Raw genomic sequence first — 23,811 nt, 5'->3', positions numbered from 1 at the left:
CTAAAGCCAACTGATACTCCCAGTCACACCCTCTGAAGAAGATACTTAGCAATTGAACCCTTGAGAAACCATGGTGTGGACAGTCCCTTTGATAAGCCTTGAATCTTACCCAAGCTACTTTGAAAGCTTCATCCGGTCTCTGCTTGAAGGAAGACAGCTTGATTCTCAACTCATCTGATATTGCATCATCATAGAAGTGGTTGAGGAAGGCCACCTTGACATCACGCCAGCTTGTTAATGATCCAGCAGGCAGCTGTTTCAACCATTGAGATGCCTCTCCTGCAAGTGAGTAAGGGAAGAGTTTGCAGAAGATGTAGTCCTCAGTTACCCCATTAGCCTTGATGCTAGTCACCAGATCCTCAAAATGCTCAATGTGATCCAAGGGCTTCTCATTGGGCAAAGCAGAGAAAGGTCTCTACCCAACTAGTTGAAAGTATGCAGGTTTCAACTCAAAATCATTCCCCTGAAAAGGGAGAGGAACAATAGCAGACCGGTTCTCATACACCAGATCAGCCCGATTGTAGTCAGCAATGGTCCTGATCAGATCCCGGTTGTTCTCCTGTCGTCGAACTGGGTTCTGTACGTGGTTGGCAGCTCCACGCACATTTGCAGGTGGGTGTCGATCGATGCCACCTGGTTGGTGTCGATCGACACCAAGGTCCGGATCATCAACGACACCACCTTGCTGGTTCACAACAGCCTGCTCGTTGACAACAGGTTCAGGAATCACGTTTCCTTCTGCATCAAGCTTTTGGCCCTGCTCATTGCGCCAATGGCCCTCTTGATCCCTCAAAACACCAGCCTCATCACGCATCAGAATGATCGTATTAACCATCTTCAGAGATTTAGTCGCTTTTCTGTTCTCACGTTCAAGTTTTCCCAACTCTTTGTTTGAAAGATTCACAGTAGGACCAGACTTGTTGTTCCTTGTGTGAGGTCTAGGAGGCATGCACCTGAAACACCAAAGAGAAGAAAAACAAAAACGTGTAAGTAGAAAATAAAAAGAAAAATTTAGACGAAATTAAAAACTTAAATCTAATGGTGGATCAGAGAGTCCCCGACAACGGCGCCAAAATTTGATAAGCTCAAATAAATCCCTAGAGCTACTCTCTCAAACAAGAGATCACTGCAGTACTTAGGGGTCGAATCCACAGAGACTCAAGATCTAACACAATAGATTGTAAAGTTCTGTAAATTACGCTAAACAAGTTAAATTGAATTAAAATAAAGCAATGCAAATATTTAAATAAAAGTGTTGTGAATTCAGAAAATCAAAAGAGTTAAGCCTAGGGAATTTCTCAGGAAATTATGAAATATTAAATCAGATAAATTAATTAAGGTTCAAGCAATAAAGATCAAATCTCGAACTCTAAACTTTTGGTAAATTAAATCAGTTCTCATTGCAAATAATATCTAAATTTAAAACCAGAAAATCCAAATCTCTTTGTAAAATTCTAAGAAATAAATCAGCTTTAAAAACAGGTTTAGAAAAGTTCACAGAATTATTAATTCAAATCTCTTTGTAATAAACAATTCTGCTCATCAATGGTTTAATCAGAAAAACAATTATATTCTCATATCAATTTATTTCCCTAAGATAACAATTCTAGGTGATCAATCAAGAATTATTGCGAAGAACAACCAAGGATGAAGATCATAAAAGATTAAGAACCCTAAAAAAATTTCAGATCTAATAAATCATAAAAACCCTATGAAAAACCCTAAACCTAACAGGCAAATTATTCAGACATATTAAATAAAGCACAAATCATAATTCTAAATAACATGAATAGATATTAAAAGTAAAAGAGGGAGTTCAAGAAATCTTCTCTCTACAAAGAATTTAGATCTATCTCTCCCAAAAGCTCTCAATATCCTTCTCTCAAAAACTGCTAGAAAATAACTTGAGGATTTCTAAAACCTAAAAATAATATATATATACATCCTAAAACACGTCCAGCGGCTTATGTTGCTATTATAGAAGACTTTGGGCAAATTTGTAAAACTTCCAAATTTGTTGTTCTCTCGTCGGGTAAACACGAGTGTCGATCGATGCTCCTTTGTGTGGTGTCGATCGATGCTCGTACTCTGATCCGACTCCAACTTGATTTCCTTCGGTAAAGTGCTCCAAAATGATCCAAAATTCCTAGATAACCTGTAAAGACTCAAAAATAACCTAGAAACAAATCAAAAGACTAAAAAAAACACACTTATATCATGGTTAAAAACCGTAAAAACCATGATATATCAACCGCCACCGGACTACCTTCTCCGGACTACCGCCGCCGGACCAACGCCGCCACCACTACTCCATCACCACCAAAACTGCCATTTAGGTAATTTTCCGTTGACTAATGGTTATTCACCTAATTTTCTTTATTATATGGTTATTTTCTACATAACTTTTTTTATTTTGGTTATCCCACAAATTCACCCAAAGTTGTAGGGAAAAAATACAGATCCTACCAAAAAAAAAAAAAAATTATGTTTACCAAAATTTCATATTGTTGGATCCCAAACGCATAAAAACATCATTTTATTTTTCTGGCAAATATGTATTTTATACTTGCCAAAAACAAAATATACATATGTCGTTATAAACTGATAACTAATATTATTTCACCATTAGATGTCTGAAATTTTGTTTAGAAACTCAAAATTTTGCTTTTCTTACCAATTTTTCAATTTCACTAAGTGGAATTTTATTATGTATATGCTTCAAATTACCACTAGCTAATACCGTCCAGATTTATCGCCTTATATGTGAAAGAAATGTTTCGAAATTATTAAATCTTTTTGCATCACATGATAAACGTAAATTACAATTTCACAAAATGCATACAACCATCTGAAATTCTGAATACAATTTTTTCTTACACAAACTATTCAGATTATTTATAGACATAAATCCCACACGCAAATACACAATTAAAAGCATAACCGGGTACTGAACCGGATTTGATATCATATGGTAGGGTAAGAAGCTTTCATGGCAAGACCACATAATCCTTCTTTAGCCTTGACATCTTTTTGAATCCTCATGTATCCACTCTCTCCCCACTTTGTTCCCCAAGAATTCTTAATGATCCAATACTTTGATCCGTTTGTAGATTCACCATATCCGATCGCAGTCACTGCGTGATCAAGATACGTAGTGCACTCTCCAGTAAACACACCAGACGAATAGAATTGGAAATCAAAACCACCTCCTTCGATTCCAACGCTAACTGGTTGGTGTGCCACTGCCTTCATCAGTGCGTTCTCGTCGTTAGCCGGAACATCCTCATAACCTATATGTATGTACGATGTGTAACCATGTCAAGACTAATAAGTTCAACATATTAGGCTAATGAATTCCAGACTTGTTTTTTGATTAAAATAACTTAATTATTTTTATGAAAAAAGAAATTATGTTACCTTGACTTAATCAATATAAATATATTTTACATTTTTTTTTAATTTGGTTTTTCTGATTATGGCTGTTAAAATAAAAACCAATTTTGTTTATAAGAAAATTTTGGTTCTGTTCGGCTAAAAGTGAAACCTGTGATAGACGTTGCTTTCGGGTTGGTCTTTTTGGAATTGCAAGTACCATCTTCTCCTTTGTAAGGATAATTTGATTCAGTTGTTAAACCGCCGGTCACCTTTATGTGCTCGAACGCGGTGTCCATTAAACCGCCTTCACAGCCAAAATCGTTTGTGTCGCAGTCGACAAGTTGTTGTTCAGACAAAGAGATAAGTTTGCCTTTCTTGATCTGAGCTGCTCCTTCAATAGCCGCAACCGCTGAAAACGCCCAACAACATCCTACACAAAATATCACTTCATTAGTGTCACCATCATAAATATTTAATTTTCATGTATTTATACTATTGGATAACCCGTCACAACATATACTATCTCAATAAAATGGTATGAAACAAAATGAAACATAGCAAAATATCATAAAGATGTAAAAAATTTATGAATAAAGATCTAATTTATACCGCAAGTGCGTTGATCCTTGATAGGGGTCACAGCTCCTTTCGTCCTCCAATCAACAGAGATGGGCAAACCACCAGAAGAAACGTTTTGGTACCTAAACGCCGTCGTTTTAGTTTGGCCTAGGCTAGACAAAGCCGAGACTACTTTGTAACCAGTGTACATTGAACGGAACTCGTCATTGGTTAAATCAGCAAACTGATTTACCGCAAGTTTGAACGTTCTACCGACAGGCATGCTGTTCAAGAGTTCAATACGTTCAACGTTGCTTTTGAACACAACGTAGCGATTGTTTTTCTCCTTCATATCCGCGTAAACGCGGCCGTGTTTAGTCATCCACTCGATGTGCTTCTTTTGCATGATGAGTTCATTGTCGAGTGGACGAGAAAGAGCGATGGAAAAACATATTGATAGAATTAGAGAGACCAAGAAACATACTTGCATCAGTTTAAAAGCCATTGCTTTAGGAAAGTTAAATGATTCTTGGTACTAGTTTGATTATTCCAAAAGGGTATTGAGATGGGGTTTTATAGTGAAAAAAGATTGGATGTAATTGGTAATCTTCACATGAAGTGACCGATCCAAATCAAAGCATTTTTGGTTTACAAGTAATGATCTCATACATTTATACATAACTAACTGATGGTTGATGTTTATTACGTAGTTTATTTTTTTCCGTATATCAAACTGAAGTCAAGTTTTAATTTGGTCACTTCACTATGCTTGGATTTATAGTTTTAGTTGCACTATGTTCATTGCCGTGTTCAGAGATATTTGTTGAAGTTTTGCGTAAAGACTATGTTAGTTATAGTTTTAGTTATATTTGTTTCGTGTTCACTAGATATGTGTATCTAGACGTAGTACACTGTACACGAAACAAACGGGCCCATATATAAATACTTATTTGACGCATTTAATTTAAAATTTAACAAAGCATTTTAAATTAATATTTCCAAAAACCATACTATTATTTATCGTGACTATTATTTAAAACAAAAAAAAATATTTTATTTATCTAGAAAAGACAATATTTGTTCTTAGATAAAAATTAAAAAAGTAAAAACGCATAATATTTTGAATATTTGATTTTTTTTGTTAGCGAAATAATTTTTGACATTTGGGTACTCAGATCGGGTTTTGGTAGGAACCGTTCGGGTTTGGATATTTCGAGTAGAAAAGTTTTGGACCCAATAGAATAAACCTAAAAATTTGGTTTGATTTCGGTTTTGGTCCTTTCCGGTTCGGGTCGGATTGGGTATAGATTTTCAGAACCGTTAAAAACCCTGATTATTTTTGTGTGCATAAAAATCCGGAATTTTACCCGAATATCCAAAAAAATTCGAATAAATTTTTGGGTTTTAGGATAAATACCCAAATTTTTGGGTAAAATTTAAAATTTCGGGTATAATTTCGGATACTCAAATAAAAATATAATGTATTATGTTCTAAATTATTTAGGGTAAAGTATAGATTTAATACGTTTTGAAAAAATAATTCATTTTTTAGTACCTTTACTATTCAAAATGTTAAAAATGGGTGGTGTGAGAGAGTGTGAGTGTGAGTGGTGAGAGGGTGAGAGACGTGAGAGAGGGTGTGTGAGATGGAAAGTGTGACCCATTTTGTGTGAGATAGAAAAATAGTGAGAGAGTGGGGAATTTCAGTAGCATTTTTTTTTCTTTTATTCTGTTTTTTTTAATTAAACACCCATGTCTAATTATTTAGATATTTGATCATATAAATATTTTTAAAAAATTTTTTCAGATACAAAAATACTTTTTTTTTCTTTATAAATTGATATGCATTTTTTTAGTTTTTTTTTGAAAAATATTTTATACCAAAAGTGATATATGCAATGGTTCTGTACAGATGTCTGTACAGATAGTAGTCTATACACATAATAATGTGTACAGATGTAATTTGTACAAAACCATTGTGGTACAAACATCTGTACAGACATCTGAAAGTCTAAGAATTAAACAAATTACATCTACACACTTAATAATGTGTAAAAACTTACATTACAATGTGTACAGATATCTGTACAGTCTCTACAGATACATAATTTGTAAAAAATATTTAATATTATCAAATAAAATCATCAAACAAATGCATACCAAATTATAAAGAAAAAATTTAGATTATTTGTATATGTACAGATGTAGTCTGCATAAAATCATTGCGGTACAAACATATGAACGTCTAAAAATTAAACAAATTATATTTACACACTTAATAATGTGTACAAACTTACATTACAATGTGTAGAGACATCTGTACACATTATAAGTCTGTACGGATACATAATTTGTAAAAAATATTTAATATTAGCAAATAAAATCATCAAACAAAATGCATATCAAATTATAAAGAAAAGAATTTAGAATTTTTGTATTTGAAAAAATTTCGAAAAAAAATTAATATAATCAAGTATTTAAGTAACTAAACATGAGGGGTTAATTTAATAAAAAAAAGCTACAGTCTACAGTGAGAAACTACCTATTTCTATAATTATGAATAGGAAATGTATTACTTTCCCTATTAAATTCCAAAAACGTACTAAAAATCTAATTATCTCAATTATTTATATGTATTATTATTTTGGATATTTTTGAGTTCGAATTCAGAGGTTTGGATTTTCGGATAGAGGAGCTTAGAACTCAATAAGATAAATCCAACATTTTGGGTTCGGATTTGGGTCTATTTTTTTGAATCAGTTCAGGTTTGGATTTTTGGTTTCGATTTTTTTTTTTCAACCAAACATTAAATTAAATTAAAACAGAACTCCAAGATTGGTAGCCCAAATTGGAGGATAAGAGTTTACAAAAGAAGTTTCAGAAATTAAAGAACGTGAAGAACGTGCAAGACAATCTGCTCTGACATTGGACTCACGTGGAATCCTGGAAAGGGTGAAGGAAGGAAGTGAGGATCTGAACAATGAGAAATCTTCCAACAAATTCGAGAAGGCGGGCTAGTCATCTGGAGTCTGCACCATCGCGACTAACTCTGCACAATCCGTCTCGTAGGCATGACAGAGCCTCCATAGCCCATATCAGAGCTTGTAACTCCGCCAAAAGGTCCACGTCGAATAGTTCTTGCTCCTAGGAGGATCGTCGAATCTTCACCATTACAGTACCACCAATCCAGTCCCTGAAAAGGATCCGAGCCTTTCTAGGAGCCGTCTAGCCGACAGCGTGGAGAAGAAACCCTATCCTCCAAAAGAGACGGAGGCTGCAAATATCTCCCCGAAAAAGCTTTGGCCTCCTCCCAAAGTACTTTATCATTAGCCGCCTGATCTAGAATATCATTTGGTTCTGCCTCTATTCCCTAGAATACCTTTTTATTCATATCTTTCCAGATTGACCATAAGATCCATGGAAGGTGAAAAGCTATATCCGATACATCATACTGGGATGAGGCCCGCCAAAAAATAAAGTCTAAATTCGCATAGATTGAGGCATATGGAAAACGCTCAGGATCTAAAGATACCGGAGACATTTCCCATATCCTCCGCGAGCGGGGACACTAAAAAAAAGCGTGATTTATAGACTCAGCTGCTTAATCGCATCTTTTACACCATGTATCGCATCGGATACCCCAATATGCTAGCCGTTCCAAAACTGGGAGAGTACCCGAGGCAATCTGCCAAAAAAAGTGTTGGATCTTCGGGGGGACATCCAGTTTCCATGACTGAGCCCGGAGAGCCATGCACGTCGGCCCGTATTCAACATCCGCAATTAAATTCCGAGCGAGCCGATAACCTGATTTCACCAAATATTTCCCCGATTTAGTAAAATGCCAAACTAAACGATCCGGTTTATAAGTTTTACTGACCGCCATACTCCGTATAAGCTGTATATCCACAGGATCCATAAATTCTTCTAGGATAGGCAAATGCCAATCCTTCGTTATTGGGTTAATTAAATGATTAACCATCAAGTTCGGATGCAATAATCTCCCCCGTCCATTAGCAGGTCTTGGTCGAGTATCTGGTAACCACGGATCTCGCCAAACCGAAATAGAACAGCCAGAGCCTACCGCCCATCGCGCACCTTGCTCCACTAAGTCCTTAGTTGAATAAATACTCCTTCATGCAAAGGAAGGATTCAATGCCGGCTTAACTAGGTGGGCGGGCAGTGCGACCACCCCGGGTACATAAATTAAAGGGGCATATACGTATAAAAAAAGGGGCAAAAAAAAAAATTGTAAGTTAAAGAGGCACAAAAAAAAACTTTGTAAGTTAAAGGGACACAAAAAAATTTTTGTAAACTAAAAATGGGCACAAAAAAAAAAGTTACATGAACCAAAGAGAACAAAAAAATAATTAATAAGTTTTTCTATAGGTTAAGGAGCATTTTTTTTTAGTTTGCCCAGGGACATGTAATATGTTTAAACCGACACTAGAAGGATTATATGGCTTTTTGGCCATAATAAGATGTTTTTTAACCGAGGAACATGATAATCGTATTTCTTAAACGTAGACTACGTTGGTACTCTTTATTAGTTGCGTACAGTAGTACGTGGGTACCTTTCATGGATCAAAATCACTAATCTCATCAAAAACATGGAATCTTTTTTTTTGTCTTTTTGTAATTAACTAATTTGAATTCAAGGATTCCGTTCATTTACAAGAGAACCATTCGTGCAAGTTAAAAGCTTAATTAATCAAAGTAAGAAAAGAAGAAGAAAAATGAGTCGACAAAATGAACTAATTTCGATCAAATCATCGAATCATTCATAGTCACACACAACAAGTAAACTTCATTACGCTAAGTATTCTTTTGTAGATAAATTGATATGATTTGCTAAAAGTTTCCTGTTCAATGATGTTTTCCACTAATTTCATATATTTGAATCTCTCTAGCTTAAAGTTTTTATTTCTCCTTAAAATATAATAAGTTGTAGTTAGGAATAATAGAAAAAAAAAATATAATATATATATATATATATATAATAATAATACAAGAGGGATACGTACGAAATTGCATTTTTGGACTTAAATCCAAACCATATATTTGGCTGAAGTGATAACGTCTAAAAGACTAAATTGAAATTGTTGTTTAGAAAAGAAAAAGACTAAATTGAAATTGACAAATAACTGCATCTTTACAAATATAATTAGAAAAATTTTTAGTTGTATTTTTTTTTAACACCACACACAAAAAAAAATTATTAGCATACAAATAAGTATGAAACATTTACGTCGAACTTTCTCTCTTCTTAAGCGAAAAAAGGCGATTGGCTCTCGTAACTCTAATCGGTTCCGTTTACCGGTTTCACGCCGGTATATAGAATTTTCCGATGGCTAAGCTAAGTCTAAGAGAAAAAAAAAAGAGTTCCTCTCGCTCTTGCCCTTCGATTCCAGGCACATTACAATTTGCTCGTATGTCGGCCATGGTAGGCCAACCGCCCAAATTCAACAAATCGGAAGCGTCTTTTGAGATTGCGGATCTGGCTGGCAAAGACCCATCTCCCCGAGAAAGGGATGCTCCAGTGAATTTTTCTTCACCCCCTCCAGATGTTTCCTCCCTAGATCTGGTTGAGAAATCTTTTTCGGTTGTCGAGCCATGTGATAACCAAGCCTCTCCTTCTGGGATCTCTCCTCCGACGAATGCTGGTCAATCTCTTGCTGCTGTTGAGGCTCTAGCTTCCGGCCTTGCATCTCCGGCTAACGTTGAATCTCCTCCTGCGACTACTCCTCAGGAAACCTCACATGCTACGACTAAATCTCCGATGGATAAACGGTGGACTAGCCTATTCCGTTTGTTCTCATTCCTGATGATAACATCGAATCTGCTAAAGAAGAGTTTAAAGACTTCATCTTTGCCCAATTCTATGGCAATCCTCCAGACATGGGTAGGATAACTGGAGTGGTGAATACGTTATGGGCTCGGTCTGGTTCACTTTTTTTGTGCACAAGATTGGCCATGGAGCCTTCCTGCTCCAGGTTACAAATCCCAAGACCAGAGCAATCCTACTGAATCGTAATATTTGGAACATTGCGGGATATCCCATGTTCGTCTCTCTGTAGTCCCTTGAATTCACTCCAAAGATTCCTCCTATAACCTCCGCGTCCATCACTGCAGAACTTAGAGGTGTCCCTTACTTGTTATTCAACAAGCAAAGCCTCAGTCGATTAGCCACTGTCATTGGTAAGCCAATTGCCGTAGCCCCTGAAACTGAGAGAAAGGAAAATTTTGAAGTGGCAAAGATACTTGTCAGAGTAGACTTGAGCTTGACCAAAGATCTCCCCTCTAAGATCATCACGGGGTTCTCAAATGGCCGTCAAGTGGAAGTCAATGTGTCTTATCCATGGCTTCCCCCTTGATGGGTAGAGTGCAAAACGTTGTCCCTCCAAGGTAGCGAACTCTTCCTTTCCAAGGAGGAGGACTCATAGTTCACGAAGCCGCCCAAGAACCCAGCCACGATCTTGCCAAGGAAGGTCAACAAAAAGATTTCATAAGGGCCCTTCTCAGTTTGTATGGAAGGTCAAAGAGAGGAATGATTCAGTACAGTATTTGATGGGGAAGGCTGACGGAGGGGCCGTCGGTGGGACGGAACCGGCAACAGAATCAGTGACAGAGCAACCAAATGAGAATCTCGCAGGAACTAGGGACGCAGAGGCAGAGGTAGTCATAGTGGCTGACGGGGTGAATGTCACTGTGGTGGCTTTTGACGTCGTAGCGCTCGATCAGGTTTCTAATGATAGGAATATCTCTGAAAGCTTGGCTGCTCCTATTCAGGAGAAACGCGAGGCTGTGTAGGATGAATACGAAGCTCCCTTTATCCTGGTCTCATGCATGAAGAGTAGGAAGAGTGGCCGCAAGGTCACTTTGTCACATTAATAATATTAGTATGTTCTTTTTGTGGAATATTCGAGTTCTGAATAGTACCAGATGTTAGAACTTTAGAAAGCAATGGATTAATCTCCTGAAGCCACATTTTGTAGCGTTTTTAGTAACGCATATTCGGCAAGTAAACGCAGGATGAGTTGCTAGAGCACTCCCTGCTGGTTGGAAGTTTTTTGGTAATTTTGATCAGCACAACACGGCTAGGATTGTTGTTTGCTGGGATCCAACGGTATCTATGGTAGTCTATCAGGTTTCTTCTCAGCTAATCACTTGCAGCTTCTATATTCAGTCGCTAAGCCTAACAGTCACAGTTTCTTTTACTTACGGTTTCAATGATATGGAGGATCGCCTACCTTTGTGGACTGAGTTATGCTGGCTGAATACAAATACTCCTATTAATTGATGTCCTTGGGCGGTGGTTGGAGACTTCAACTAAATTTTGAGGACTTCTCAGCACTCAAAATACTTGACTCAGGATGTGGATGCTTCGGGGATTGATGAGTTTAATCTGGCAATGCAAGAGTCTAATCTGTTTGAAGCTCAGGCAAAAGGCCTACCCTTCACTTGGTGGAATAATCAAGAAGACAATCCCTCAGTAAAGAAGATTGATCATGCATTCATTAACCAATCATGGGCTGTTTCTTTTCCCGATTCATATGCGGAATTCTTGGAACCTCTACAATCGGATCACGCGGTGTGAGAACTGAGGTTTTCAACTGAGTTCCGAAATGAATTAAGTCCGGTAGGCATTTACTGTTTACCACCGTTCTAGTTCCGAGCAAAGAGTAAAGAAGAGTTGTAACTTTGTGAAATGAAAAATGAATATTATTATTGCCAAAAGTAAGTTTTTTTTTTCTGATCCCTTTCTCATTCCCCTTCTCTTATTTATAGCTTTATTACAATTAAAGTCGAATTAATCTACCCCGTAAATCTCGCACTCTCATTAACTCGATTTATTGCTTGATTTATTTGAACGTCCTCCGAACTCCGACGTGTTTTGCTCGACCGTTATACTTTCACTTCGACCTTCCACACTCCAGCATAGCAGGTATTTTGCTCGACCGTTATACTTTCACTTCGACCTTCCAGGTTTTACTTCGTCTTGGCCCATTTTATCCGTCCGTCTTAGGCCCAGGCCCATGATCCGAGGTGCCGGATCACGGTACCAACAGTTGCCCCCATGTCTCCCGAGCTATTTAGTTTGGAGGACTTTTAACTTTCGATGAACCGCTTCGGGAAACTGAATATTTATCATATCCCATGATTTGATTACGATAATGATGGGATTTGCCTTCCCAAACAAGCTCCGGGTCCCACTAAGCGGCTTAGTACAATCTAACACGCTATAAGAGAGAGAGAGAGAGAGCAAACTGGGACCTTTCGCTTCCCTAGGTAATCATTGCTCTCTCTCGACCCGCGGTGTATAAAAGTAGGTCGTTTATCTTGTTTTTGACATTTCTTTTTTTTTTTAAAGTCGCTTCTTGTATTCTGTTTTTTCCTCCTCTCTACTCTCGTTATCCGCCGATAAAAGCTGTTTCTTCTCCTTTCTTCTTAAACGGAGATCATGTCGCCGCCCAAATCTACCCCGATCAAAGCTGCGAAACCGCTCATCCTCGGAGTTTACGGTCCCCACACCCCTTCTATCCTTTCAGAAGACGAAATTGCGGAGATTAGGGGATCGTGTTGTATCTTGTCGGAGATTGAAATTTGCATCCTGGGTGCCAATGAGTCGCCGGAGAATCCTCCTCCCGTTTTTTTTTGCTGCGCCTTTGTCAAGTTTTTCTCCGCAGGCGGATTGTCTTTCCCACTTCCGGAGCTCATCGTTCAGATGATGTCCGAGCTAGGTTTTGCTCTTCCCCAAATGTGTCCTGATTTCGTTTGGACTGTCCTCTGCCTCTAGACTCTCGTGGAGGAGCACGACTATAAGTTGTCCCTTCCGGACTTCCTCCACGTCTACACCGTGAAGACGGGGCGAACCAAGGGCACTCTATACGTGAGCCCGCTTTCCGGCCTAAAGGTCTTTGACGACCTCCCGGAGAAGGACAAAAAGTGGCGAAAGTCATTTTTCTTTTTTCCTGTGAACAAACTCACCTTCGGTCCCCGCGCGAATTTGTTCGTGTCGAAGTGGGCCTCAAAAATTGGTAGCGTAGAGTACTTTATACAGTATTAGATGTCCTTTCCTCTTCCATTTCTAATCCCTTTATCATCATTTTTGCAGCTCACTTCGAGCGTGGACAGCTTTCCCCTACCTTCGCTGAATATTTTTCCCGGCTCTGCGAAGGTCAGATCGCTTGGGATTCGTTCTCTTGTGAACGGATCAGAGAGTCCGGAGTCCGACTTAGGAACTGTTCCTACGTTTCCTCTACCAAACCCCGCTTCTTTGACACCTCCGCCATGGCTTATAGAGAGGAGAAAAACTTCAGAAGAGACTTGGATAATGCCGAGAAAGAGGCAAAGAGGCTAATGTCCAACTCCCTAGCGAAGGGCAAAGCTCGCCTTCCAGCGAGAAGTGCTGACTCTTCTGCTTCGAAATTGACTGAAGCTCCACCCTCAACCTTGGTGACTACCGCAACTCCTGCTCGGAAGCACAGCACTGAACCGACCTCGGAACCAGCCGTGCCCCCTTTGATTATTATCTCGGATTCGACTGACGAACCTGGAGAAGGTGGTGCTCTTGCTACGGTTACCGAGAGTGGCCGAGCTGCTAGTGGTTCGCAGCAGATGGAGCTGTAAAAGAAGAGGAAAGAGCCTGAAACTTCTTCCTCTTCCCGTGAGAAGGCCCGGGCCCGAAATAGCTCCTCTGGAGACGGGCAAAGCAGATCTGGTTCGAGGGAAGGCTTCCTTCCCTCCGAGAAGAAATCCGGGGCCCCCCTCTGACTAAAGAGTCCGGAGTTTCCTCCAGTAGACTTCCGCCAAAAGAACAACGTCACTCTCCCCAAGGTAAGAGCTTTGTTATTACTTATTCATTTATTTTTAACACGGGAAAAGCCGTTGGTTACGTTTCTTTTTTACATGATGCGACAGTAAGTTAAATAGCTTCCTTTGATGCAGCTCCTCCTCCCTCGCCCGCGGACTTATTGAGGAGTTTTGCTCGACCCGGGGTTCGTGTTCCGCCTTTTGCGGACATGACCGAGACTAACCGCGGAAACTTCTTCCAATTTGCGGATAAAGTTGGCGAGGTGAGTCTAGATTTTGCTCTCCTCATCTTAGATGACACTAGTTGGAGGGCAGTACTAACTCCCTGTTTTTGCAGATGATGATTGAGTTCAACAGTTCGGTTGCCTCGTATGAGGATCAACTTTTTGCCGCCCCTTCGGTTTCTGAACTGTCGAAGCTAAAAGACAAGGTGGCCAAACTGGAGACCCAGGTGGAGGAGTTCACCCATCTAGAGGCGATAAACGCCAAGGCTGTGGAGAAGGCCGAGCAGATTCGGTCTCGGATGAAGAAAGCTCAAGTACTCGATCTCGGGATCGCAAATGAGGATCTTAGGGGGAAGCTGAAGAAAGCCGGCGACCTTTACTATGAGGCTTCGGCGAGCGAGAAGGCTGCCAAGAACAGGCTCAATGAGATCGAACTCCGGAACCAACTCCTAGAGGCCAGTCATTGCTGCAAGATGGAGAAGGTTCGAAGAGAGGAGCGCCAATCTCTAAGGCGATCCCTCCGCCCCTTGATTGGAGATGTAAGAGCTCACTTCGAAGAGAGGGAGCGTCTGACCCCAGCTTTGGTTAGGGCTGCTGAGATTAAGGCGAACCGAATGCTGATCGAAGAGATATCTAAAGGTGAAATTGCAGACCTCGAAGCAGAGCTCAAATCAATCCGGGCTGACGAAGAAAAGGGCGACGGTGATGTCGCGAAGGTAACCCTCCGTGATTTGATATTTCAGCCTTCTCCAGCCTCTTGGCAGATTCGCCCACTGAATAGCTATGCAGCAAGCCCCCACTGAGCATCGTAATCGATGAATGTGGGACTAACATCGGGCAGGTGTCAAACCAAGAACTGGAGGTGATTAGAGCTAACACTTCCAAAGCTGACGCGCCTGAGGTGTCGTTGTCCGAGCTGTTCCCCGATGTTTCTGAGGAGTTGACTGCGGATGCTGTGGAGCGCAGTTTGGCCCCTGATCCCCCTTCTACTTCGTGAATCGCTTTTTCATGGGGTCTTTTTGGGCCCGAGTTGCCTCCCCTCTTGTTGCTTTTGCTTTACTTTTTGTTTTTGTTTGTTTAAAAACTTGATTCGGGAGTTCTTTGGTCTTGGTGACCCTCCCATAACATTGCCTGCTTTATTAAATAAATCTTTTTGCTATATAGATTGCCAAGTGAACTTCCAGCGAAGTGCTCTTCGACAAAGTCATAAAAGTTACTTAGCCATTGAAAAACAAATTTAGACTTAGTCTGTCAAGGTACAGGACTGTTGTTTTAAGGGGTGTGAAGTAGGACTTTGGTTTCAAAGACACAAAGTGAGACTTCGGTTTTGTAGATGCGAAGTGAGATCTTGGTTTTTGAGACCTTTTTATTTATTTGAGAATAAGAGAAGGTTACAAATATTTTAGCCTTAGGACCTCAAAAAGATACGAAGTGAGACTTCGATTTTTTTTTTAAAGGTACGAAGTAGGACTTTGGTTTGAAGTCCCCAAATGTTCATCTTAAACTTTCAGACTCTATTCGTACGAAGTAAAACTTCGGTTTAAAGGTACGAAGTAAGACTTTGGTTTTTAAGGATAGGAAGTGTGACTTCGGTTTAAAGAATACGAAGTATGACTTCGGTTTATATTGTTTGTGCGAAGTAACGCTAAAAGTTTATAAAAAACTTTTATTTTATTTGATGCTAATAGCTGGACCCGAAGTGGGCTGCCTACGTACCCTTTCGGGATCAAGCCAATATTAGTTCGATACAATATTTAATACCGAACTAATTATAAAAACGTTTAAGATGTAACGAATTCTAGGACCTTGGCACGGTCTTCCCGCTTGAATCTTCGAGACGATAGACGCCATTTCGGACCTCGCAGGTGATCTTATACGGACCTTCCCAGTTGATCCCCAGTTTTCCTGCATTGTTCTCTTTGGTGTTTTCGTGGACTTTCCGAAGGACTAGATCGCCGACTGCCAAGGGCCTGCTTCGGATTTTGGAGTTATAGTAACGGGCAGCTGCGTTCTGGTAGTTCTGAATCCGAACTGAAGCCCGATCCCGACGCTCATTGATTGTATCAAGGGTGTCCTGTAAAAATTCCTCATTTTCCACAGCTCGGAGTGGGTTTAACGAGGTACGGACTCCAAGTACTCCATAAACCAAGGAAAAAGGTGTTTCATTAGTAGCCCGGCGAGGTGTTTTTCGGATCGCCCAAAAAACGCCTTGCAGCTCGTCTAGCCAGCGCCCTTTACGAGAATCAAGTCATTTTTTCAAGTTAGCTAATATGACTTTATTCATTGCCTCGGCTTGCCCATTACCTTGTGGGTAACGAGGAGTTGACTTACTGAGTCGAATTTTTCATTTCGCATAAAAACATTCGAACTGCAAGGAGATGAACTGCGGGCCATTATCCGTGACGATTTCATGAGGAACGCCATAACGATAGATTATGCTTTTTAGCACAAACTGTTCTACCTCCTCACTCGTTACTTTCGCGTAGGCCGCTACTTCTACCCACTTAGAGAAATGATCAATAAGAGCTAAAACGTACTGTACTCCTCCCGGTCCCCGATGCAAAGGGCCAATGATATCCATAGACCACCTCATGAATGGGTAAGGTGCGGACACCGAAGACAATAGTTCAGAAAGTTGGTGAATTGACGGAGCATACTTTTGATACTTCTCGCAAGTTCGGGAATATTCTTCGCAGTCGGACACCATAGTAGGCCAGAAATACCCCTGTCTTTTGATTTTGTAGGCCAGAGTTTGCCCTCCAGAGTGATTTCCATTGGGGCCATCTTAAACAGCTCACATTAACGTCTCGGGCTCCTCACCGGCTACACATGTTAGGAATGGACCAGCTACACTTCGACGTAGGAGAATCCTGCCATAGATGCAATACCGTGCACAAACGATTTTGAGTTTCCTGGCTGCCCACTTGTCAGCTGGGAGTTTTCCTTTTTCCAAGTAAGCCCAGATCGGGCTACGCCAATCTTCTGCCCCCCAATCGTTGGTGTTCGTATTGCTTGATGGGGTATCCGACTGGTCGATGGCTGGTGAGCTGGAGCGTTCCGGACCTTGGTCCGAGTTTTCTTCGACTAGAGGTGGATGAATAATATCCCGAGCGCGAGTGATGGGAGCTGAATCCATCGTCCTGCGAACTACCTCTTCGGCGGCTAATTTTTTCTTCATTGCCTGAGTTACTACATTTGAACTCTCTAATCGTATGCTCGGAAATTCGATGACTTCGATTGGGATAATTCTTGTCATAGTAGGGTCCGAAGTCGATGCTAGGGCTGCTAAAGTGTCCGCAGCGGAGTTCTCACCTCGTGGGATCTTGGTAATTTTGAAATCATCGAACTTAGTTACTAACTCCCGAGCCGCAGATAAGTAAGCCTCCATACGGCCATCCTTCGTCTCGTACTCTCTTAGAAAATGATTGGTGACCAGCTGTGAATCACAAAAAGCCGGAGCTTTCGAACACTGATCCCTACTGCGAGGCGTAAGCCAGCGAGGAAGGACTCGTATTCGGCTTCGTTATTTGATGCACTGAAAGCCAAACGAAATGACTGCTCAATCACTTTACCGGTAGGAGAGTTGAGACGAACCCCAATCCCTGCACCCGACCTAGAAGATGCTCCATCTACATATAAGGTCCATGGGATCTCGACACTGTCGTCGACCGAACTAGCTAAAGGGAGTTCTATCAGGAAATCTGCCAGCATTTGCGCCTTAGCAAAAGTTCGAGTTTGGAACTCGATGTCATATTCACTAAGCTCGACGGACCACTTAGCTAACCTCCCAGACTGGCTCGGACTATGTAACACCGTCTGCAGTGGTTGCGTCGTTAAAATTACGATTGTATGAGATTGAAAGTAAGGTCGCAGCTTTCTTGCCGAAGTAACTACTGCTAGGGCCAACTTCTCCATCATAGGATACCTGGACTCTGCCCCTGTAAGCGACTTACTGACATAGAAGATTGGTCTCTGCTCCCCCTTTCTTCCCGAACTAAGACCCCACTTACTGCGCTGTCCGAGACAGCTACATAAAGGAAAAGTGGCTCACCTAACTCAGGTTTAGCCAAGACCGGAGGTTCGGATAGGTACGCTTTTAGCTGAGCGAATGCTTCTTCGCACTTCGCATCCCACAAGAAGTTTTTCCCTCCTTTTCTCAATTACTGGTAGAATGGGAGGCATTTATCTGTAGAGCGGGAGATGAAACGATTGAGAGCTGCAATTCACCCATTAAGACGCTGCACTTCGCGTAATGTCTTAGGGGAACTCATGGATAAGAAGGCGTTAATTCGCCTCGAGTTCGCTTCAATTCCTCGTTCTGTGACGATGTATCCTAAAAATTCCCCTGATGGGACTGCAAAGGTGCACTTCGTGGGATTAAGCTTCATCCCGAACTGGTTCAAGATGTCAAAGCAAACTTTCAAGTCTGAAAGGTGCGAGCTGGCTTCCATGGACTTTACCAGCATGTCGTCAATGTAGACTTCCATGGTTTTTCCGAGCTGATGCTCGAACATCCGGTTCACTAGTCGTTGGTAGGTTGCTCCGGCGTTTTTTAATCCAAAAGGCATTACCTTGTAACAGTAGGTCCTACGGTCTGCAATGAATGCGGTCTTTTCCTGGTCGTCCGGGTTCATGAGGATTTGGTTGTAACCAGAGAAGGCGTCCGTGAAAGACATCAGCTCGTGGCCCAAAGTGGACTCGACTAGCCTATCGATGTGCGGAAGTGGAAAGCTGTCCTTGGGGCACGCCTTATTCAGATCGTTAAAATCAATACAAACTTGTGATTGCCCATTCTTCTTCTTTACTACCACCGTGTTTGCAAGCCACTCGGGGTACTTTACTTCGCGTATATTCCCTGCACTCAGTAAGCGATCCACTTCTTTGTTAACGATTTCAGCTCGTTCGGGGCCCAGTTTCCTTCGCTTCTGCTTTACCGGTCTTAACGTTGGATCTACATTTAGCTCGTATGAGATTACCTCCGGACTGATCCCAGGCATTTCGTCTACGGACCACGCAAAAGTGGTCATATTTTCCTTCAAAAAAGAAATCAACTTGATTTCCTGATCTGGAAACTTATCATTAATAATGATAGACTCAGTGAGGTCGCCTTTGAGCTGCTTCCGAACTGGATTCTTCGGGACCTCAAGCTGTGGTTGCTATTGGACCAGAAGCTTGTGACTCGCGAGATAGCAGCTCCTCGCCGTCCGTTGACTTCCTAAAATCTCCCGAACTCCTTGCGGGGTTGGGGAATTGATGCACTGATGGTACGTTGAAGCTACTGCCTTCATCTGGTAAAGCCAAGGTGTTCCCATAATAGCATTATAGGCCGCAGGTCGGTCAAAGACTGTGAACTCCACCATTCTTCCAACTCCTTGAGTTGAGACCGGTAGTGTTATTGTCCCTAACGACATCGTTGTCTCACTCGTAAACGAGACCAAAGGTGAGGGTGGTCCCGCAATATGCGCTCTTCCGATACCCATTCTAGTAAGTGTTTCAAGAAATGTTTGATCCACCGAACTCCCTGTATCCACTAAGATCCGGCACACTTCGTGGTTCGCAATATCCAACGATATGACTAGTGCATCGTCGTGCGGAGTATCTAGTTCCTTGGTTTCTTTCTCCGAGAAGGTGACTTCGGGTAAATCACTCGTGGTGATTTTGATTCGTTTAGGTTGCGGGCTTGCGAGCTTACATTCATGGTCTTTTATTGCTGTGATGGAGTTCCGGAAGAGGCGTGAACCTCCCATTATGACGTCTATCCTTTTCTTACGAGTTGAACCGTTGTTGGATGTCTTAGGTTTATTCAGCGGTGGAGCATCTTCTTTGACCTCGGAAACTGATTTCGGGTCGAGCTCGGAGATAGTCACACTTGGCATCTCACCTGACACGAATTTTTCTGCGAGGAGGTGCATCAATTTTTTGCAATCCCGGGTGGAATGACCATTTGTTTTGTGAAGCTCGCAGTACGTGTTCTCATCCCGAACCCACTTGTTACTTGGGAGTACTCCGCTCTTGGAGCGTGGTGAAAAAGGCGGTTTAGGCGGAGAACTTTTGGGAGATCCTTTTTGTGGAGATTGGTTCATGGCAAACGTGCCCGCTCCGGACTTCGGGGTTGAAGGCGGAGTCTTTTTGTCTGGGACTTCGAACTTAGGCTTGGTTATGACTTTGTGCTTTTGAATTGCTTCTGCTTTCTCTTCCTCCGCGACTATCCAGTTCGAAGCTCAATGGAGAGCGTCCTGGATGGTTGCGAACTTGTTTACAGTTAGCTCTTCGCGAAAACGGGACTCATGCCAGAGACCATTCTTTAGTGCTGCCAAGGCAGTTGAACCCGATAGCCCCAAAATCTGGATCTGTATTTCTTTGAACTTAGTAATATACGACCGGAGCGACTCTCCGACAACTTGACTTAGATTCTACAGTTTGGCGTCTGTTACTGCCGTTTCGATCAAACTAGAGTATTGCTTGACAAAGGAAGTGGATGGCTCGGTGAAATTGTTAATGGAGTCAGCTGCCAAAGATGCGAACCAAAGCAGGGCCGGTCCACAAAACGTTTCTGCGAACAACTTACAGTACCCAGCATCCGTTTCATGAGGCTCGAGGTCCACGTGGCTGGCGGTCAGCAAAAGGTCTTTAGATGAGTTGTTGGGTCTCCTTTCCCTTCGTAGCTTGTGAATTTTATTTTCCCGGTATCCTTGATGCGAACTCGAGCTATATGATCTGAGAAAGGAGTTCGCTTTGATTCTTCAATTACTCGGGAAATATCAGGTGCTGAGGTAGTCGCATTGTGCACCATAGACCGCATATCCCGGATTTCGCTCCGCATACGGTGGATCTCGGGGTTGGAGGCATAACCAAGAGTCAGAATATTTCCGCCCACAGGGGGAGGAAGACGAACCGGGACTACAGAGGATCTAGCGACGTCAAGCTGAACCGGAGTGTGGCTATCGCCAACCAACGGTGGCGCTGCTTGAGTACTCAGCTGGGGTGGGAAAGTATTTCCCGGAGTGGCGGTTGCTGCTGCTGGCTGCAAAGTGAAAGGCGGAACGACACCAGTGAAATCCAAAGCACGTCTGCGAGGGTTTTGATCGGAGGACAAGAGAAGCTGAAAGGTCGGTTACCGACGTAGTGACTGCCTCCAAGCAGGTAGAGACCTGCCCTTCCAGGTTGTCAAAACGCTCGGCAAGAGCAGCGGAGGCTGCTTGCTGACGGTCGGATTTCTCAGTGAAATCATGCAAAAGTTTCTAGATGGTTTCTAGAGTTACCTGATTGGAAGAGTTAGTAGCCATAGCGGTGTTTGTACGATGTGGGTTCGGGTATGAAGTCGGAACTAGCAAGAGTACAGGTGATAACTCTCCCCCTCTCTCTAGCGCCAAATGTGAGAACTGAGGTTTTCACCTGAGTTCCGAAATGAATTAAGTCCGGTAGGCGTTTACTGTTTACCACCGTTCTAGTTCCGAGCAAAGAGTAAAGAAGAGTTGTAACTTTGTGAACTGAAAATTGAATATTATTATTGCTAAAAGTAAGTTTTTTTTTCCGATCCCTTTCTCATTCCCCTTCTTCTCTTATTTATAGCTTTATTACAATTAAAGTCGAATCAATCTACCCCGTAAATCTCGCACTCTTGTTAACTCGATTTATTGCTTGATTTATTTGAACGTTCTCCGAACTCCGAGGTGTTTTGCTCGACCGTTATACTTTCACTTCGACCTTCCACGCTCCAGCATAGCAGGCCGGTTTTACTTCATCTTGGCCCATTTTATCCGTCCATCTTAGGCCCAGGCCCATGATCCGAGGTGCCGGATCACGGTACCAACAGGCGGCTTGTTTTTTTCATCTCCCCTCTCTGAGGAGTGCAGTGAGGAAACCCTTCAATTTCTTTCAGCATGTTACGGATCATCCGTAGTGTAAGGACTCAATCTCGCAAAGCTGGTAAGGTCGATGCAAAAACTTAAAATGATCTTGAGGCTACTAAACAAGCAACATTTTAGTGACATCAGTAGGAGAGTTCAGAGTCAGGCTGGACTAGTCGCAGAGTTTCAAAAAACGGTTCTCTCTAATCATGACGCTCTAGCAGTCAGAAAGGAGCATAAAGCTAGGACTTTATGGCAAACACTACTATCTGCAGAGGAGAAATTTTACCGCCAAAAGTAGAAGGTTATGTGGCTCAGTTTGGGAGACAAGAACATGGTTTTCTTCCACAAGTCTGTGACGCAAAGGGCTGCTAGAAACCACATCCACTTCTTGTGTGATTAGACAGGAAGAAGGATTGCAGACATCTCAGAGATAAAAGCTTATGATGTAGCCTATTTTGAAGGTATTCTGGGTAATACTAACTTGCCACTCACTCCAATCTCAGTTGCTGAGCTAGGGGACCTGCTACCATTCAGATGCTCTGACTCACAAGTCCAAGCTCTCCAGAAGGGAGTGAAACTAGAGCAAATCATGGCGGTCGTCTTAGCTATGCTTTTGAATAAAAGTCCAGGCCCGGATGGTTTCTTAGTCGAGGTTTTTCGTGCATCTTAGGATGTTGTCAGAAACACGGTGGTGGAAGCTTTTTGAAAAGGTAGGAGCTTGGGTGAGAATGTACTGCTTGCATCGGAGTTGATAAAAGATTATCAAAAAGCAAACTGTTCAAAGAGCTGTATGGTGAAGGTCGATATTCAGAAAGCATTTGATACAGTGTGTTGGGATCTAGTTCTCAAAATCCTTGAAGCTCAGAAATTCCCCCCCCCCCCCCCCTTTTGCAGTTGGATTAAAGAATGTATCTCTTCCCCAAGGTTCTCAGTGGCTATTAATGGTGAATTGGCATGATACTTCTCCGGGGAAAAAGGTCTACGGCAAAAGGATTATATTTCTCCTTACCTCTTCATCCTCGTAATGGAGGTTCTATCGAAGCTTCTTGAGTCAGCAGCTTCATATGGTAGCATGATATATCATGGTTTTTCTGGTTTTTAACCATGATATAAGGAGTCTTTTAGAGTCCTTTGATGTGTTTTCTAGGATGTTTTGGAGTCTTTGCAGGTTTTCTAGGATTTTAGCATGGATGGAGTAAAGTGGAACAATTTGGAGTAATAATCCGGAGGAAGTCAACTTGGAATCAATCAAGAGTGCTGGTGTCGATCGACACCACCCTTGGTGTCGGTCGACACCCTGTTTAACCGACGAGAGAAGCCAATTTGGAAGTTTTACAAAGTTGCCCGAAGTTTTCCAAAATTGCAACACAAGTCCCTGACGTGTTTTACGACATATAAATCGTATTTTTAGGTTTTCCAAACCATTAAGTTGTTTTCTAGCAAGTTTTATTTTTCTGTAACCCTGTGAGATTTTTGAGAGCTTTTGGGAGAGAGAGATCTGCTTTGTAGAAAAAAATTCTTGAACTCCTTCTTTACTCTTTTAATTTCAATTGCTTATTATTCAGAAAGATGTTTTGTGCTTTGTTGAATATGTCTGAGTAGTTTGCTTGTTAGGTTCAGGGTTTTTCATAGGGTTTTTATGAATTATTAGATCTGTTTATTTAGGATTCAATATCTTTCTAGATCTTCATCATATGTTGTTCTTAATGCTAGATCTTTGATTAGTCATCTGGATTTAGATCTTAGGATTATTGATTGATATGAGAATATAATTGATTTTTCTGATAAAACCTTTTGATGAACAAAATTACTTCTTGCAAAGAGATTTGATTTAGTGATTTTGTGAACAATTTAAACCTGTTTTTAAAGCTGATTTTTAACCTAGAATTTGGATTTTCTGGTTTTTAATCTAGATAATATTTGCAGTGAGAACTGATTTATTTTACGGAAGTGTTTAGAGTTCTAGATCTGTTCTTAATTGCTTAAATCCT

The 23,811-nt window shown here is 41.4% G+C and overlaps 3 protein-coding genes and 1 pseudogene across 3 annotated transcripts; 2 read left to right on the top strand and 2 right to left on the bottom strand.

Annotated features, from left to right (window-relative positions):
- Positions 1-65: 65 nt before the first annotated feature.
- LOC147919792 (small nucleolar RNA R71) lies at positions 66-166 on the top strand (annotated as a pseudogene).
- A 2,609-nt stretch (positions 167-2,775) lies between these two features.
- On the bottom strand, positions 2,776-4,578 carry LOC104771832 (senescence-specific cysteine protease SAG12-like). Its single transcript, XM_010496440.2, has 3 exons — positions 3,985-4,578; positions 3,545-3,805; positions 2,776-3,290 (listed from the first exon to the last, which is right to left on the bottom strand). Exons 1-3 carry the CDS (start codon positions 4,436-4,438, stop codon positions 2,965-2,967), a joined length of 1,041 nt encoding a protein of 346 aa, XP_010494742.2. The 5' UTR covers positions 4,439-4,578; the 3' UTR covers positions 2,776-2,964.
- Positions 4,579-13,952: 9,374 nt separating this feature from the next.
- On the top strand, positions 13,953-14,964 carry LOC147919791 (uncharacterized). Its single transcript, XM_087504106.1, has 3 exons — positions 13,953-14,006; positions 14,081-14,683; positions 14,809-14,964. Exons 1-3 carry the CDS (start codon positions 13,953-13,955, stop codon positions 14,962-14,964), a joined length of 813 nt encoding a protein of 270 aa, XP_087360232.1.
- A 4,159-nt stretch (positions 14,965-19,123) lies between these two features.
- On the bottom strand, positions 19,124-20,050 carry LOC104772875 (uncharacterized). Its single transcript, XM_010497433.2, has one exon. The coding sequence runs from the start codon at positions 20,048-20,050 to the stop codon at positions 19,124-19,126; it is 927 nt and encodes a 308-aa protein (XP_010495735.2).
- Between the last annotated feature and the right edge of the window lie 3,761 nt (positions 20,051-23,811).

Source organism: Camelina sativa, chromosome 20 (assembly GCF_030686135.1).
Source record: "Camelina sativa cultivar CO46 ecotype springtype chromosome 20, ASM3068613v1".
Classification (NCBI taxonomy): Eukaryota; Viridiplantae; Streptophyta; class Magnoliopsida; order Brassicales; family Brassicaceae; genus Camelina; species Camelina sativa.
This window is presented reverse-complemented; position numbering and strand designations above follow the sequence as displayed.

What these genes read in the sequence shown, in the direction of transcription:
- LOC104771832 (XM_010496440.2), bottom strand. Translation starts at nt 4,438, where the DNA reads ATGGCTTTTAAACTGATGCAAGTATGTTTCTTGGTCTCTCTAATTCTA. An exon ending in CAAGGATCAACGCACTTGCG is followed by an intron (nt 3,806 to 3,984) that starts GTATAAATTAGA and finishes TATTTTGTGTAG; the next exon opens with GATGTTGTTGGGCGTTTTCA. An exon ending in GAAAGCAACGTCTATCACAG is followed by an intron (nt 3,291 to 3,544) that starts GTTTCACTTTTA and finishes ACATACATATAG; the next exon opens with GTTATGAGGATGTTCCGGCT.
- LOC104772875 (XM_010497433.2), bottom strand. Translation starts at nt 20,050, where the DNA reads ATGAACCAATCTCCACAAAAAGGATCTCCCAAAAGTTCTCCGCCTAAA.
- LOC147919791 (XM_087504106.1), top strand. Translation starts at nt 13,953, where the DNA reads ATGACCGAGACTAACCGCGGAAACTTCTTCCAATTTGCGGATAAAGTT. An exon ending in TTGCGGATAAAGTTGGCGAG is followed by an intron (nt 14,007 to 14,080) that starts GTGAGTCTAGAT and finishes CTGTTTTTGCAG; the next exon opens with ATGATGATTGAGTTCAACAG. An exon ending in GCGACGGTGATGTCGCGAAG is followed by an intron (nt 14,684 to 14,808) that starts GTAACCCTCCGT and finishes AACATCGGGCAG; the next exon opens with GTGTCAAACCAAGAACTGGA.